The sequence below is a fragment of the Ambystoma mexicanum genome, chromosome 10, assembly GCF_040938575.1.
Source record: "Ambystoma mexicanum isolate Mex_15411 chromosome 10, UKY_AmexF1_1, whole genome shotgun sequence".
In the NCBI taxonomy this organism is placed as follows: domain Eukaryota; kingdom Metazoa; phylum Chordata; class Amphibia; order Caudata; family Ambystomatidae; genus Ambystoma; species Ambystoma mexicanum.
In genome coordinates, this window is record NC_090932.1 from 95,430,203 (window position 1) to 95,442,590 (window position 12,388).

Genomic DNA, 12,388 nt, shown 5'->3' on the forward strand with positions numbered 1-12,388 from the left:
ACCGTCTACTGCAAAAAGACTGAGTTCCTTTATTTTTCATATGTTACATTTTTGTAGTAGAGGTTCCTTACATCTCACTCAAGTAATTTTTAAATGGATGTGAAAGGTAATTCATTCTTAGTTTTTTATTTCACATCTATGTTCAAATGATATTCTGAACAAAAGATGTTCATGCGTGTCTAAAATGGGTATATTACATTTTATTTGAACTAAGTTGGTTGAATTATCCGTTGACACCTTGGCTATTTGTCAAGGCTTCTTTATATATAAGAAGGATAGTCAATGTATGGTGCAGTGATTTAATTCTGTTTAATGTATATCTGTACAAATATTTGGTCTCGCTTGTTCTCATTGTTTATGCTATATTTTGCATGTATATTGAAAAATATATTTTTTTAACATTTAGAATTATGATAGCTTAAATGTGAATACTCCACCTCCCCCACCCCCCTCCCAACATATTCTTTTGTCTGTTTAATTTTTTTTGTTGAGATTTAAATAATTTGTTTTGTATACTTTCAAATGTTTTGTAAAAATAATTTAGCAGGCACTCATACTGAGGATACATCCTTTTTCTATATTAAAGATACAGGTGGACACAAATTAAAATACAAAATAACTTTTTGAGTAGATTACTTCTCAAATCCTCTGTCATTATAATAGCAATATATGTCGGGAAAGATCGGAAGTATGCTACTTCTCCTGGCAGAAGTGCCAGAAAGTATAAGAACCTCAAGGCAGTGTCTGTGTATCAATGTAAAGTAGCATTTGTCAAAAGACCAAGACTAAGTTTAATGATTATGGTTCAGACCTACCATGTAGAACATCCATTCTGTGCATTTCATAATGTCTTAGAAACCAAGAAGGAAAACCAAAATAGCATTGCAAACATTCTGAAGGAGGTCATCGCAGTACTTTGACCGTTGATGGGAAGGCTGTCCTAACCGGGTTCAGGCAACACTGCAAAACTAATGTATTCCTGCACCACATTTGGAGGATGCGTGGTCTAGCGGGTAAATTGATAGCCTTGCTCTCGATTTCAGTTTTAATCCTGCCTTTGGCAAATTAATAATTAATTGTGTGTTTCTGGGCATATACCTTATCTTCTTGAGCTGCAAATTCTACAAGCCTTGTCCCCAATGCATCTGTATTTCTTTGATGTGTTTGAAGCAAGATCCTACAACTCTGTTGTTCTATGTACATAACCTCATGCTGCAAATGCTTCGCTCTCCATGTCCTCGGTTAAGTGTATTGATGCTCTGTGAGTTCCTCCATGCCGTATCAAACACCTGATGTTTTTTAATGGAACGTTTCCAGGCATCACCAGAAGTAGCCAACATTTCATCCAAAAAATCCAATTTAACATGCTCTTGTCTACATAAACCCAAGGACCATAAATTCATGGATGTTCATTTTGTGTGAAGAACTTAACTCTTACATTGAGTAAGGAATACTTGATGCAGAGACGTGTAGGAGATTTGACAACTAGCTGGGTTAACAGGATATTGGAAATATTGGTGTAGGACATCCGCCGAGCATGAAGATAGGGCAAAGACATTGACATGTGAAATGGCAAAGCTGCTAAAACAATCTGGTCATCAGGATCTCACCAAAGCCCACCAAAGAATCCTTCAAAGTATTTCCGGATCACCCTTTGGTATCATGGGCCATGCTAATTATCTCATTACCTTTTAATATTGCGATTCATACAGGATTATTCCCACTTCCAAGAGCTGAATTATTTGGGATCATTATTGCTTAATATCGATAATGACATTGGAAGGATGGAGGACCAGGATTCCCCTGCTGGGATTCGGACCTGAATCCTACAACTTAAACAAAGATGTGCTAGGCAAGTGCTTAACTTGCTGATCTATTTACTGGCCATTAAGAATATGATGGGGCGTGAACGGAAGAAAAAAATCATTCATAAAACAATGCAAAATGGACCATCTTAGAAACAAGTGGCATATCCCCACGTGGCACTTTCCAGCTAGACTTACAATCCTGGTAAGTCCTTCCACAAGTACATGTTAATGCAGATCTCAACAGCTGGTTTGGGCCCGATAAGAATTTAACCTTCCGACTCAGAGTTTCATATTTAGTACAAATCCCTTAAATGAAATTAGACTGCAGACTATCTGAACAGGCTTCCACAACTTCAGATATCCCTGGCCGAAGCTTGCAGTGAAGCCTGGGCTCTCCCAATGACTGATCTCCCATGCAAGGAAATCAGATCTGTTTCGTGTGGGATTGAGGCAGCAGGCTTATGACTTGCATGATATTTACAATGCAGCAAGGAAGCAGGCATGAGATGGGCAAACATTTGTGAGGGAGATCACTGGCAGTCATGTGACAAGCACTGTTTTGTGAATGTAGCCAAGAAGCATGCATGTGATGAATTTTTTTTTATGGGTCTAGCAAGCAGGCATGCAACCTAAGAAACCATTCATGGTTGATGGTACGACTGGTTTCGGAGATCCAACCAACAGTAAAAAAAAAAAGTAGACCATTTTTCAGAATTAGCAAAATAAATCAGACTGCCCTTCACTATTGGGTGGATCGACAAGTCTAATCCTAGATGAAGGGTAATCATGTTCTTAGTGCAGGAAGTAATATGGAACATACAAGGAAACAAAGTGAGGAAGAGAGAAACCAGGATGGGTGAGGCAGGCAACAGGAAGTTGACCAAGAAACAATAGAAACTTACATTTTCAACATTGCAACACTCCTTCAGGGGACAAGAGCCACGCCAGAAAAGAAAAAAATTGAGTTAGAGGATCCAGAAGAGGGAATGATAGTGCATGAGGCTAAGAGCTCCAAGCTGTTCCGTTAGGAGATCTGCAAGCACAGTGAAAAGTAATCTGGACAACCAACATCAGAATACCTAGAACAATGGGCAAACCACCGATTTTCAACGTGTGATGGGTGAGAACTGTGAAAACACTGAATGAGTGCCAACATAGCCTGCTGAGATTTAATATCAGGGCAAATACCTATTCCTTGCAATATTAATAGACGTGCATTTTCAGGGCTTTGCAATTTCAAAACACTGAATAATGTCCCAAAACTCTTTCAAACAATGAAACGCATCCAAATAGCGTTTCCTTCCTATTTGAAAAAAATGAGGAAAATGTACTTTTATGTTGATTCCGACATAGTGAATGCCCAGTTCCGACATAGTGAATGCCCAGTTCAGGGTGTGACTAGAGGCGAGGTTTGTTTCCCCCATCCTCCTAAATCAACATCCCCATTCAGTAAGTAGGCAGGAAGCCCCATGGCTGCACCATCATTGACAAGTTAATGAATTATCACTTCTATAAGGGCCCCGCCCAACACCCAAGTGGTTGACGTTTAGAACTTGAGCATAGATAAAGGGTAGGTTGTGCAGCTTTGCTTTTGCCCCAGATTTCTGGGAGCTAGCAGGAATCCACCAAACCCCACCTACCCCCTCCATGAATCAACAGGAACCCCATTTTTTAAGGTTCCTTTTGGCTGGGTAGGGCGCAGTTGGGAGCACTTCAAGGTGGTGGCCTACCTCCCTAGTCAGTACCAACTAGATCTTTTGGCCCACCTGTAAGGGCAGAAAATCTCCCCAGTATAAGCCCTAGAAACAGACCTGTCTGCTTCTCTGGATTTCCTTTGGTGAGATGATCAATAAACATGAACGGTTCTCCACATCCCAGTGTGACGGCCAGGCAAAGAAATGGACCTGGTGGAAGCGCTACTCACGCAAGACCTTTATGCTTAGGCGTTTTCGCATTGCCACCATATTGGAAACTTCTCCATATATTAGCAATAACATATAAAGATTCCTGAATACATAACTAAATAAAAAAGAAGGGCTAGTGCTGGCAATGTACAGCTGCATGCCGTGGCCTTTCCAGCCCCTCCTGTGAATTTCCTGTATGATCACCTCAGTTCTCAATCTGCACCAGCTTGTAAGAGGGCTTTGCCCAAGCAGATCGAGAAAGCGAAGGTAGGTGGTGACACCAAGAAAGCAGGCATAAGGATACCGAATATTGGGGTTATCATCAAGTCAATTATCCTCCCCTCTTATGTTCATCAATCTCCCATTGCCAACCTTTGGATCTACACTGTGATGCTAATTGGAAAAGAGTCCTCTAATCTGCCTGCATTAACAACGTCCCGGATGTATGAAGTTATGAGCGTATAGGTGCCCTGAAGACACTCAGCAGAGGCCTTGGTCCTCACTGAAAAGTGAGAGATGGTAACCTAGATGGCCAGTATCCTCAATAGAATATTCTAAAGGGGGAAACCCAGCATTTTACAGATGGGAACGATCAGTTTTCATCTTAGGTCAATTGATACATGAGACTGTTAACATTCTGAGAATGTATGTGCAAATCCTGGAACTAAATAAAATATGTGGTTTCCTAAAACACTACAAAAGAGAGATCGGATACTTGCCAGTCCAGAGGTTAACCCTGCAAATAAAAGAAATGCTGCCAATAAACAGATACCATCTTCTTCGCTATGGTTAATAGTTTTCCAGGTGATGACCCCAACTCTGTGTGCCCAACTATTAGCTTGAGCTGCCCACTCTTCGTGTCTTTCCTGTCCAAATACAAGATCTTATATGCAACTGGTGAAACAGCAAGGACAATCTTTGGAGGTACCCACATGTAAGAGGGAGCTCATGCCAGTATTATCCCAAAAAAATGATAAATGTATTCTTTAACAAAATAGTGGATCCATAACCAAAAAATATCTCTTGGAGTCACCCTCTTCCACAATACACTCAAAGGAATAGCATTGTCTATGTTGCCAAACATGCTTGAGAAGTCGAAAAGGGCCGAGAATAGCCACGCCACATTACCTCAGGAAATCAGAAGCATATGGCTAAAAGGAGGAAACACCGATTTTGCAGATAGAAGGACAATTCGATATTGGGGGAAAGGTGTGTACGTCACCTGGATGCTCAGGACCCTTTCACAATCCCTAGGTGATCAAGGCTGTTATTCAGAAGGATGGGTAGAGAATCAGTAAGGAGAGAAAAATGTGTACTACAACAGATGCTTCTATCAAGATAGGGGCTCTCGCGACAGAGGTCATAGAAGGGCAAGTGTCATAATTTGGATGACAGCCAGTATAATAGCAATGTGCGAGGATCCAAAAGCATCAAAGGGAATAGACTTACTGCACAAAGCAAAAAAAGGAAAAGAATTTTACATCTTGCATGGGTTCATCAAGAAAACAGTCTAAGCAGATTCATCGGACCACCGTACTTTTTATAGTATGGCCTTTAGTACAATGCATTACAGTAAACTGCAATGAGGCATGCCAAATCAGAATACTGTGCTAGTAAGGCCTACGGGATTAAAAGTGATGAAAAAAATATCATGACCAAAACAATATGACATCCTCAGCAGAATACTGTTCCAGAGAGTACGTGCCTGCTGATAGCTTGTGCCTGTAGGGCTGAGATATGGTCTGATATCTTGGACCTGTACCGCATCCCTAAATGCTTTTAAGATGCAGGGCTCCAACTGAACTCCACAAATAGAGATGCAGACCTCTTTAAGGGGGGGGACTCAAGGTCCCAATCAAAGACTGGCAATTCAGTGTGAGTGCTTATCTCGTAAATCTAGATCTCTCCTTCCAGGATCATATTAAAGACCAGACAGCTTGGAACCAAGGGAGCCTTCTGCAGAAGATCAAATGTGTCTTCTTAATAGTGCAAACCATTATCCTTTCCCAAATACACGGGTGCAATGGACTCCCAAACTCCTCCCTTCTACCCCTTGAGGGCGTCTTCTACACTGCAGTATGTCTGATTCCAGGACAATGCACAACTAACCACACAAGCATCACCATTGAGGACCTGCTCTAGCTACCCTTTCTAGGATCATGCAGTTAAAATGTGTGTATATAATGTAAAAGCCCTCCCTTCTGACAGATCAGATTGCATGATAAAATAGGTTTATCCAGACAAACCTCCATTTCAGTTATTGGGAAACCATGAAGCCAACAAGAAGATCAGGAGACATGCCTTTCAATTCTGCACCCGACCCCGAAAGGAGCTCTTTGCCCATCTACTGAAGATTTGTTCCATCCCTACAGACTTTCTGGAAAGACTAAAAGGTCCCCTCTGTCTCCCTTCACTTCCAAGAAACCGTCTACCAACATTCCTTGGACGGCAAACTATTTAAACGTCTTTGCATTCTTCTGTCAATACTATTTTCTCAAGAGATAATTTCCACAACGTGCTACATAAAGTGCTGTGCTAAACCTTGGGATAAGGTATGCGCTAAATAAAATACACTCATAAAATAATACACATGCAGTCACTTAAAACGGAAGGTTTATAATCTATATGAAGCCAGGATGGACACGGGGCTTTCAAGTGTGCACCTGTCTATAGATCCCTAAAGACGCCTGCAACTGGCAAACTTTGAATCTTCTAGTAGAATATGATTCTGGACATATATAATTTAAAAGGGATAAAGTCTTCAATTCAGCACCTATCTTGATTCGGCCACAGTGTAGTACCCCAGAAGACCACTAAACTAATTTCAGAAAATGTCCCCCCACGTGCACTGGCACATCCGTGCCATAGCACACAAATCTCGAGATTCAATTGAATCACTGGAGCGAGAGGGTCCACATGGAAGCCACTTTATTTTGTGTGGCCATGAGTGGAATATGTGGGGTGCAGAGTTGGAGCGGATTACTGTGCAAGAGCTAAAAAGGGTCAAGTTCAGGTTAACCAGTTTCTAACTAGTTGGCCAAAACGTATTCTGTTAATATTTCAAAGTGGAAAGAAGAGTAGCCTGCCACAGATGGCATACAAAACACTACAGCTCTCTGAAATGGTTCAAGCGTTTTTGTTTAATATTGAATGGGCCCTATGGCTGCCCTACTCTCTCTCTCTCTCGTCTTGCTACGGACCTCTTACCTAGCCCAGGTGCGCCTGTAAGTGCTACCAAATATTGACCCCCTACTGTCTAAATGCTGACTTGTGCTCAAGATGGCGCACCAAAGGCTGTTTGTCTAAGTCCTCTGGGACTTCCTACCTGCCCCTACTCTATCCAAATGTTAATGTTCTACAGAGATAAGAAATGTGTCACTCCTTCTAGACCTTACCGCCACCCTTGGATGTTATTACTCTCCCCACAACTACACTTCCCCCTCCACACTACTGCTCTTTCCTCCACAGTACTACTCCCTCCCCTGCAGGTCACAGAGGAAACTTGCAATGTACATGTCTTGCTGCTGTCAGTTAGGGTATAAGGATTGCTGGAGGTCAGTGAGGCAGCATCAAGGTTTGCGATTTCCAGCAGGCACGATTTTGAATGGGGGCGGAGTATAGGTTATAACGTTAGAAGGAGCTGTTAGATAATTCCATAAGAAAAGCAGTCTCTATCCAATTGGTGGAACAGAAATTGACAGATGACTTACTTCACCCAATGGACTAAGTGGGACTAGAGAAACGATTTTTTAGGTGGATGAAAAAGGATAGTCATCCTTCGTCTAGGGGTGCGCAAAGATAACAAGGCTAAAAAAGCACAGAATGTTTAGAGATGGAATCAAACAGAAAAGTTGGATTTTGGGATGGCATCCATGGGCACGGTATAGTGAGGAAAACGGGCAGCAAGGAGAAGATCGAGACAGGAAGTCATGGAAGCATAGAAAGGGCAAGGGAAAAAGAGAAATGATGGAATGGTTAAAGAATCATCAGAACAGAAGGGTAGACATACTTTGCAAAATCACTCAGAGGGTGGGAAAGAGTGCGAGCAAGACAGAAGGAGTGCGAGTTCCTCAGTAATCTGCAGACCTAAAAAGGGGCCTTTATTAATGGACTACTTGTGATATCTGCAGACTTTTGCAGCGAAGAGTGCAACTTGTACTGTGTCCATGTGGTCCCGCTCCTTACAGTGATTCTCATCCATCTGCGCTCACAGGGGAGAAAGATCAGGGACACATTGCACCCTATTCTAGGATTGGGTTAATTGACTTCCCTAAAACCAGTCATACTCATAAGGAGGCGGTGTGTGATATTCATAGTAACTATTTCGGATAGAACCCATACAAGTTTAAAAATACAACATATAGCAATGTACAAGTACAAAACATCACACATAGATTTTCCCCTGAGTATACGAAAAGAAATAGACAAGTTTGAATTAAAGATAAAGTGCATGGCACTTCTATGGCCAAGTTCATACCATCAGTCTATACTGGGGCAGAATAAGTGGCTAACGAACCGTGAACCTGGATGGTCTGACCAAGGGGGCCAAGCTTGAGGACCTATTCCCCAGCGCTGCAGCATTTGCTCCTGTGAGCACAGACCATCACGGGGTGAATGACCGAGTACTAGAATTTAATAAGCGTCCACCTGACTGGTTAAAATTTAGTACGGCCTCAGCTAAGTAATAGTCTCTAAGGTCAATTCTGATAAGAGTCATATGCATTAGCTCCTTGTCAATGGATCCTGGTACAGCGTGCAATTTGCTCCCGGTTAACAAACAAACAGCCCCTCAGCACCCGGATCCAGTAAATACATTTATTTAAAAGGGCATCTCTTGGTTCATGATGGTTTTGAGCAAGCTTGTGGACCTTATGGAGGTAGAGTGACCCTCCCCCCCCTCACCCATGATGACAACAGCCTGCTGTTGTTATCGGTCAACCTGTCTATGGTTTAACCAAACCACGTTGTTACCCTTCCTGATGTGTTGGCTGCCCCTAACTGCATGTCGACCCTCAGGGTCCAATAGTGGGGGCTGGGAGGAACAATGGCCAGCCCCACTGTGGGCATAGTTATTTAGATCCAACTTAGGCAGTAGCTCCACTCCCACTGAACCTGTTGGGCAATAGCTATTGTATTTGGCCCTTGTAAGGAAGGCATGGTATCAAACAGTAAAGACAGACACAAGTAATCTCAGTTCAAGGGTGTTTATTGAACTTCAATGTGTTGGTTTAACACCTATATAACCTAAATCTAAGGATGGGCGCAAGCTACGACCATCGAATAATAATAACACAGTCCTAGTCGAGTCTCTGAAAATAAAAGGGCCTATACTAATAAACCTATTGCCAATCCTTACTTCTAAATACAAAAGGGTGTGGGACAATAATGTATGCAACAAAGAAAAGTGTTAGGAAATAATATGTCAGGATCGTAGAGCAGTTGGTTTCCCTTCCCCACGTTTTCAGCACGGCGCAAGGTGGCACGTTCAAGCTTTGCACACACTCTGGTATCTCTGCCACAAAGACACAGTTCAAAGCATAGACATTAGGGCCTTCTGATAAAATCCTTTTTCTCTTACTGCAGAAGGCTTGTCGTAACAAACAAATATCAAATTTCCATTTCTATTAGGATCTTCACATGCACAAGTTGTCACTTCCAGTATTTAACATGGGTCTCCCTCCTTCAGACTTGGAACCCTTTGTACCACAATGTTTACTCTTGGTCTCCCTCGTTCGGGCGCAGACCATGGATCTCCAATCGTTTGGGCTTGGATCCTCTTGATATCAAAATCGAAGACTTTTGAATGTGCAATGGGTTTTACTTCAACCGTCACAGGACCACTTCGATTCACTTTATACAATATTCTCATCAATCTTTTGGCTTTCGTTTCTCTTGGTGGGATACCTTACAGACAGCACACTCACAGTGCCGGACCACTCTGTTAATTAACGGTATTGTATCTTTCCTTCTCAAGATAAAACATTCTTTAGCAGTTAAGCTTTACTTGCGTCTTTCATCACACGTGTTTAACAATGGTCGTTCCAGCACTCGTTATACAATGTTGCTGCCTGCAACCTTGACTTCAACACAGACCAGTCTTGCATCGGTCTCCCCAACTCTCCAGCTGTGTTGATCTCTCTAAAGCTTCTTTGTTCTTGGAGCCAAAGACAATACCCCAGTGGCTGCCGCTTCTCCCCACCTTGGTTACGCAGGAGGGCCTTCGGTATCTCTGACACACAATGCAGGAGTCTTTAGTCTGGTTTCCTGACCTTATGCGTCTGCGTCGAATGTTTCTGGAAAGTAACGGTTTCTTGCCGAAAAAAGGTCAAGGGTATTTCCCTCCTTGCAAACCCTTCTTGGTTTCCTGTCGTTCTCCCCTCGTTCAGCTGCGACTCGAAACTGCTGTTCCTTCATGTGCTTTGCCTCGCTCAGAGTGCTCTCATGATCCGCCTTTTATCCGTGTGGGGAAGTTTAATGGAACTCTGATGTGAATAAATGTCAGTAATTGCCTGACTTCGCCTGACCATAGTAGCAGGACACGTCAGGTACACTGCTCGGGTAGGAGTCTGTTTTCTCCCAGAGCGGGATGTCCATGTGAAAGTGTTGGAGAAGGGAAAGTTGGTGTTGGGGGGGTATAAAGTTCCCACCTATCCTACCTGATAGGATGGGGTAAAGGTGTTACAGGGGGTGGGATATCGCGTCTCGCCATCCGGTGTCCGACTCCCCAAAGACCCGCTGACCCAGGTGATCCTCCCACACCTGGTCCACCTCCAGGGTCTGGATCAAAGGTGATGGCTGTGCCCTGGTCACCTGAGCGAGAAAGCCCTAGGGACTAGCGGGTGAGACACCTTCTAGTTTCTCACAGCCTATGGGTTGAACCTCTATCACTTTAGTTAGAGTCAATATCAACAGGGCTGGCTTCAGACTCAGATGCAAGCAAACCATCTTCTGCTTGGTTCACTTGGTCCCCTCCTTTGGCGCCCAGGCCGGGCAAGAGTCCCTCCTTAATCGTGCCATTGTCCACAAATTCAATCAAGTGCAGAACTTATATCTTAAGTTGGAAGATTTCAGCCAGTACTACTCTGGCAAGCACTGGACACTGATCCCCCTCCCGTCTGAATGAGATGGTATACTATTGTCCACACTCTTGCAGGAAAAGGGGGAAGTACATTGTCTTGTCTGACGCCGAGTCACCAGGAACCACCTGTGTCCCTGGTACTGGGGTCCCTCTGCTCACAGACTCAGATGGTTCTTTGCCCTGTATTGGCTCTTTAGAAGACCGATGTGACCATGAAGTTTCATTTCAAAGTTTTGCAGGGCAAAGAAGTACATCAAATGCAGACATCTCAGGCATTATGTTTTCCCCTATCACAGAAGATAAAGTACAGGGGAAAGGGAATGTCTAGAGAGACAAGGTTTATAATGATAGCATTGAATGCAAAAGCATTGAACGCAAAAGCTTCGAATAAAATGCATAGAAAAACAGGCTCTGATCAGCCAAATCGTCCAGGTAGGGGTAGATTTGAATCCCCCTCTGTAGATTTGCTGCCACCACCATCATCATCAGCTTGGTGAAAACCCTTAGGCGGAAGTCAGCCCAAATGGCAGAACTCGAAACCAATAGTGATAACTGCCAACAGCGAATCTCAGGTATTTCCTGTGCTTGAGATGAATTGCCACATTAGAATAAGCATCTTGAAGATCCAATGATACCATTCAATCCTGGAGCTGAAGGGCCCGGAGGATCTGCAAGTGAGTGACCATCTTGAACTTGTCCTTCCTGAGGAACTTGTTCAAAGCATCTCAAGTCCAAGATCGGTTGCAACCCTCCGTCCTTTTTCAGGATCAGAAAATAAGAAGAGTACCAGCTTTGATTATTTTTCGCTGCAGGCATCTGTTCAACTGCACCCTTCTCCAACAGTTTATGAATTTCCTGAAGGAGCGGATCTGGTGCTTTCAATGACTGGTCTCGAGGGGGACAGTCTGGTGTTCTCTTTAGAAAAGGAAGGCAGTAACTATAGACGACTGTTTGTAGTGCCCAAGCATCTGTTGTAAAACTGTGCCATTCTTTCAGATGCTGGGCTATCCTGCCTCACACCACTGTGGAATGTTTCAAGCTTTCAAAAGGGGTTTTGTGGCACTGGTTGGTGCAGGAGGCAAAGCAGCGGATGCATGTACGTCCTCGACCACCTCGAGGTTGCCTTCTCTGTCCCCTGTGGTTAAATTGACCTCTCCCTCTGCAAACTGAGGAATAGTAATGAAACAATTTCTCCATCCCCGAGTAGAGGTTTGAGCTTTTCAACCTTGTTGGGGCTGCCTAATGTCCGGACTCAAAGATTGCGTTGCTGCCTTAGACGACTGCACCGTTTCAAGACTTTCGTCTGCTTTAGATCCAAACAAGTAAGACCCTTCAAACGGCATATCCAATAATCTGGACTGCAAGCCAAAAGCAAACCCTGATTTACAATGCCAGGCAAATCGTCTAAGCACTGTACCAGCAGCCATAGAACGGTTAATACAATTTGCAGTGTCTAGCCCTGACTGCAATGGTTGGCACATAGCATCTTAACAATCCTGAATAATGCTCATAAACCTATCTCTTTCTTCACCCTCTGGGATGTGTCCAGATGCCATGGCCTTCACCTCCCACAAAGTGTAGGTGAACTTTACTATAGC

At 43.3% G+C, this 12,388-nt stretch overlaps 1 protein-coding gene across 7 annotated transcripts in view; it reads right to left on the bottom strand.

The window, feature by feature from the left end:
• The window catches only part of ARMC9 (armadillo repeat containing 9), a 1,454,284-nt gene that overhangs the window by 1,065,905 nt on the left and 375,991 nt on the right, over positions 1-12,388 (bottom strand). For 3 of the 7 annotated variants that reach the window (XM_069617564.1, XM_069617560.1, XM_069617562.1), the window contains exon 10: positions 2,711-2,731. The exons of the other annotated variants lie outside the window; for them this stretch is intronic. In XM_069617564.1, the coding sequence (XP_069473665.1) occupies positions 2,711-2,731 (21 nt within the window). The remainder of the gene's footprint in view (positions 1-2,710; positions 2,732-12,388) is intronic. 7 annotated transcript variants of the gene reach the window in all.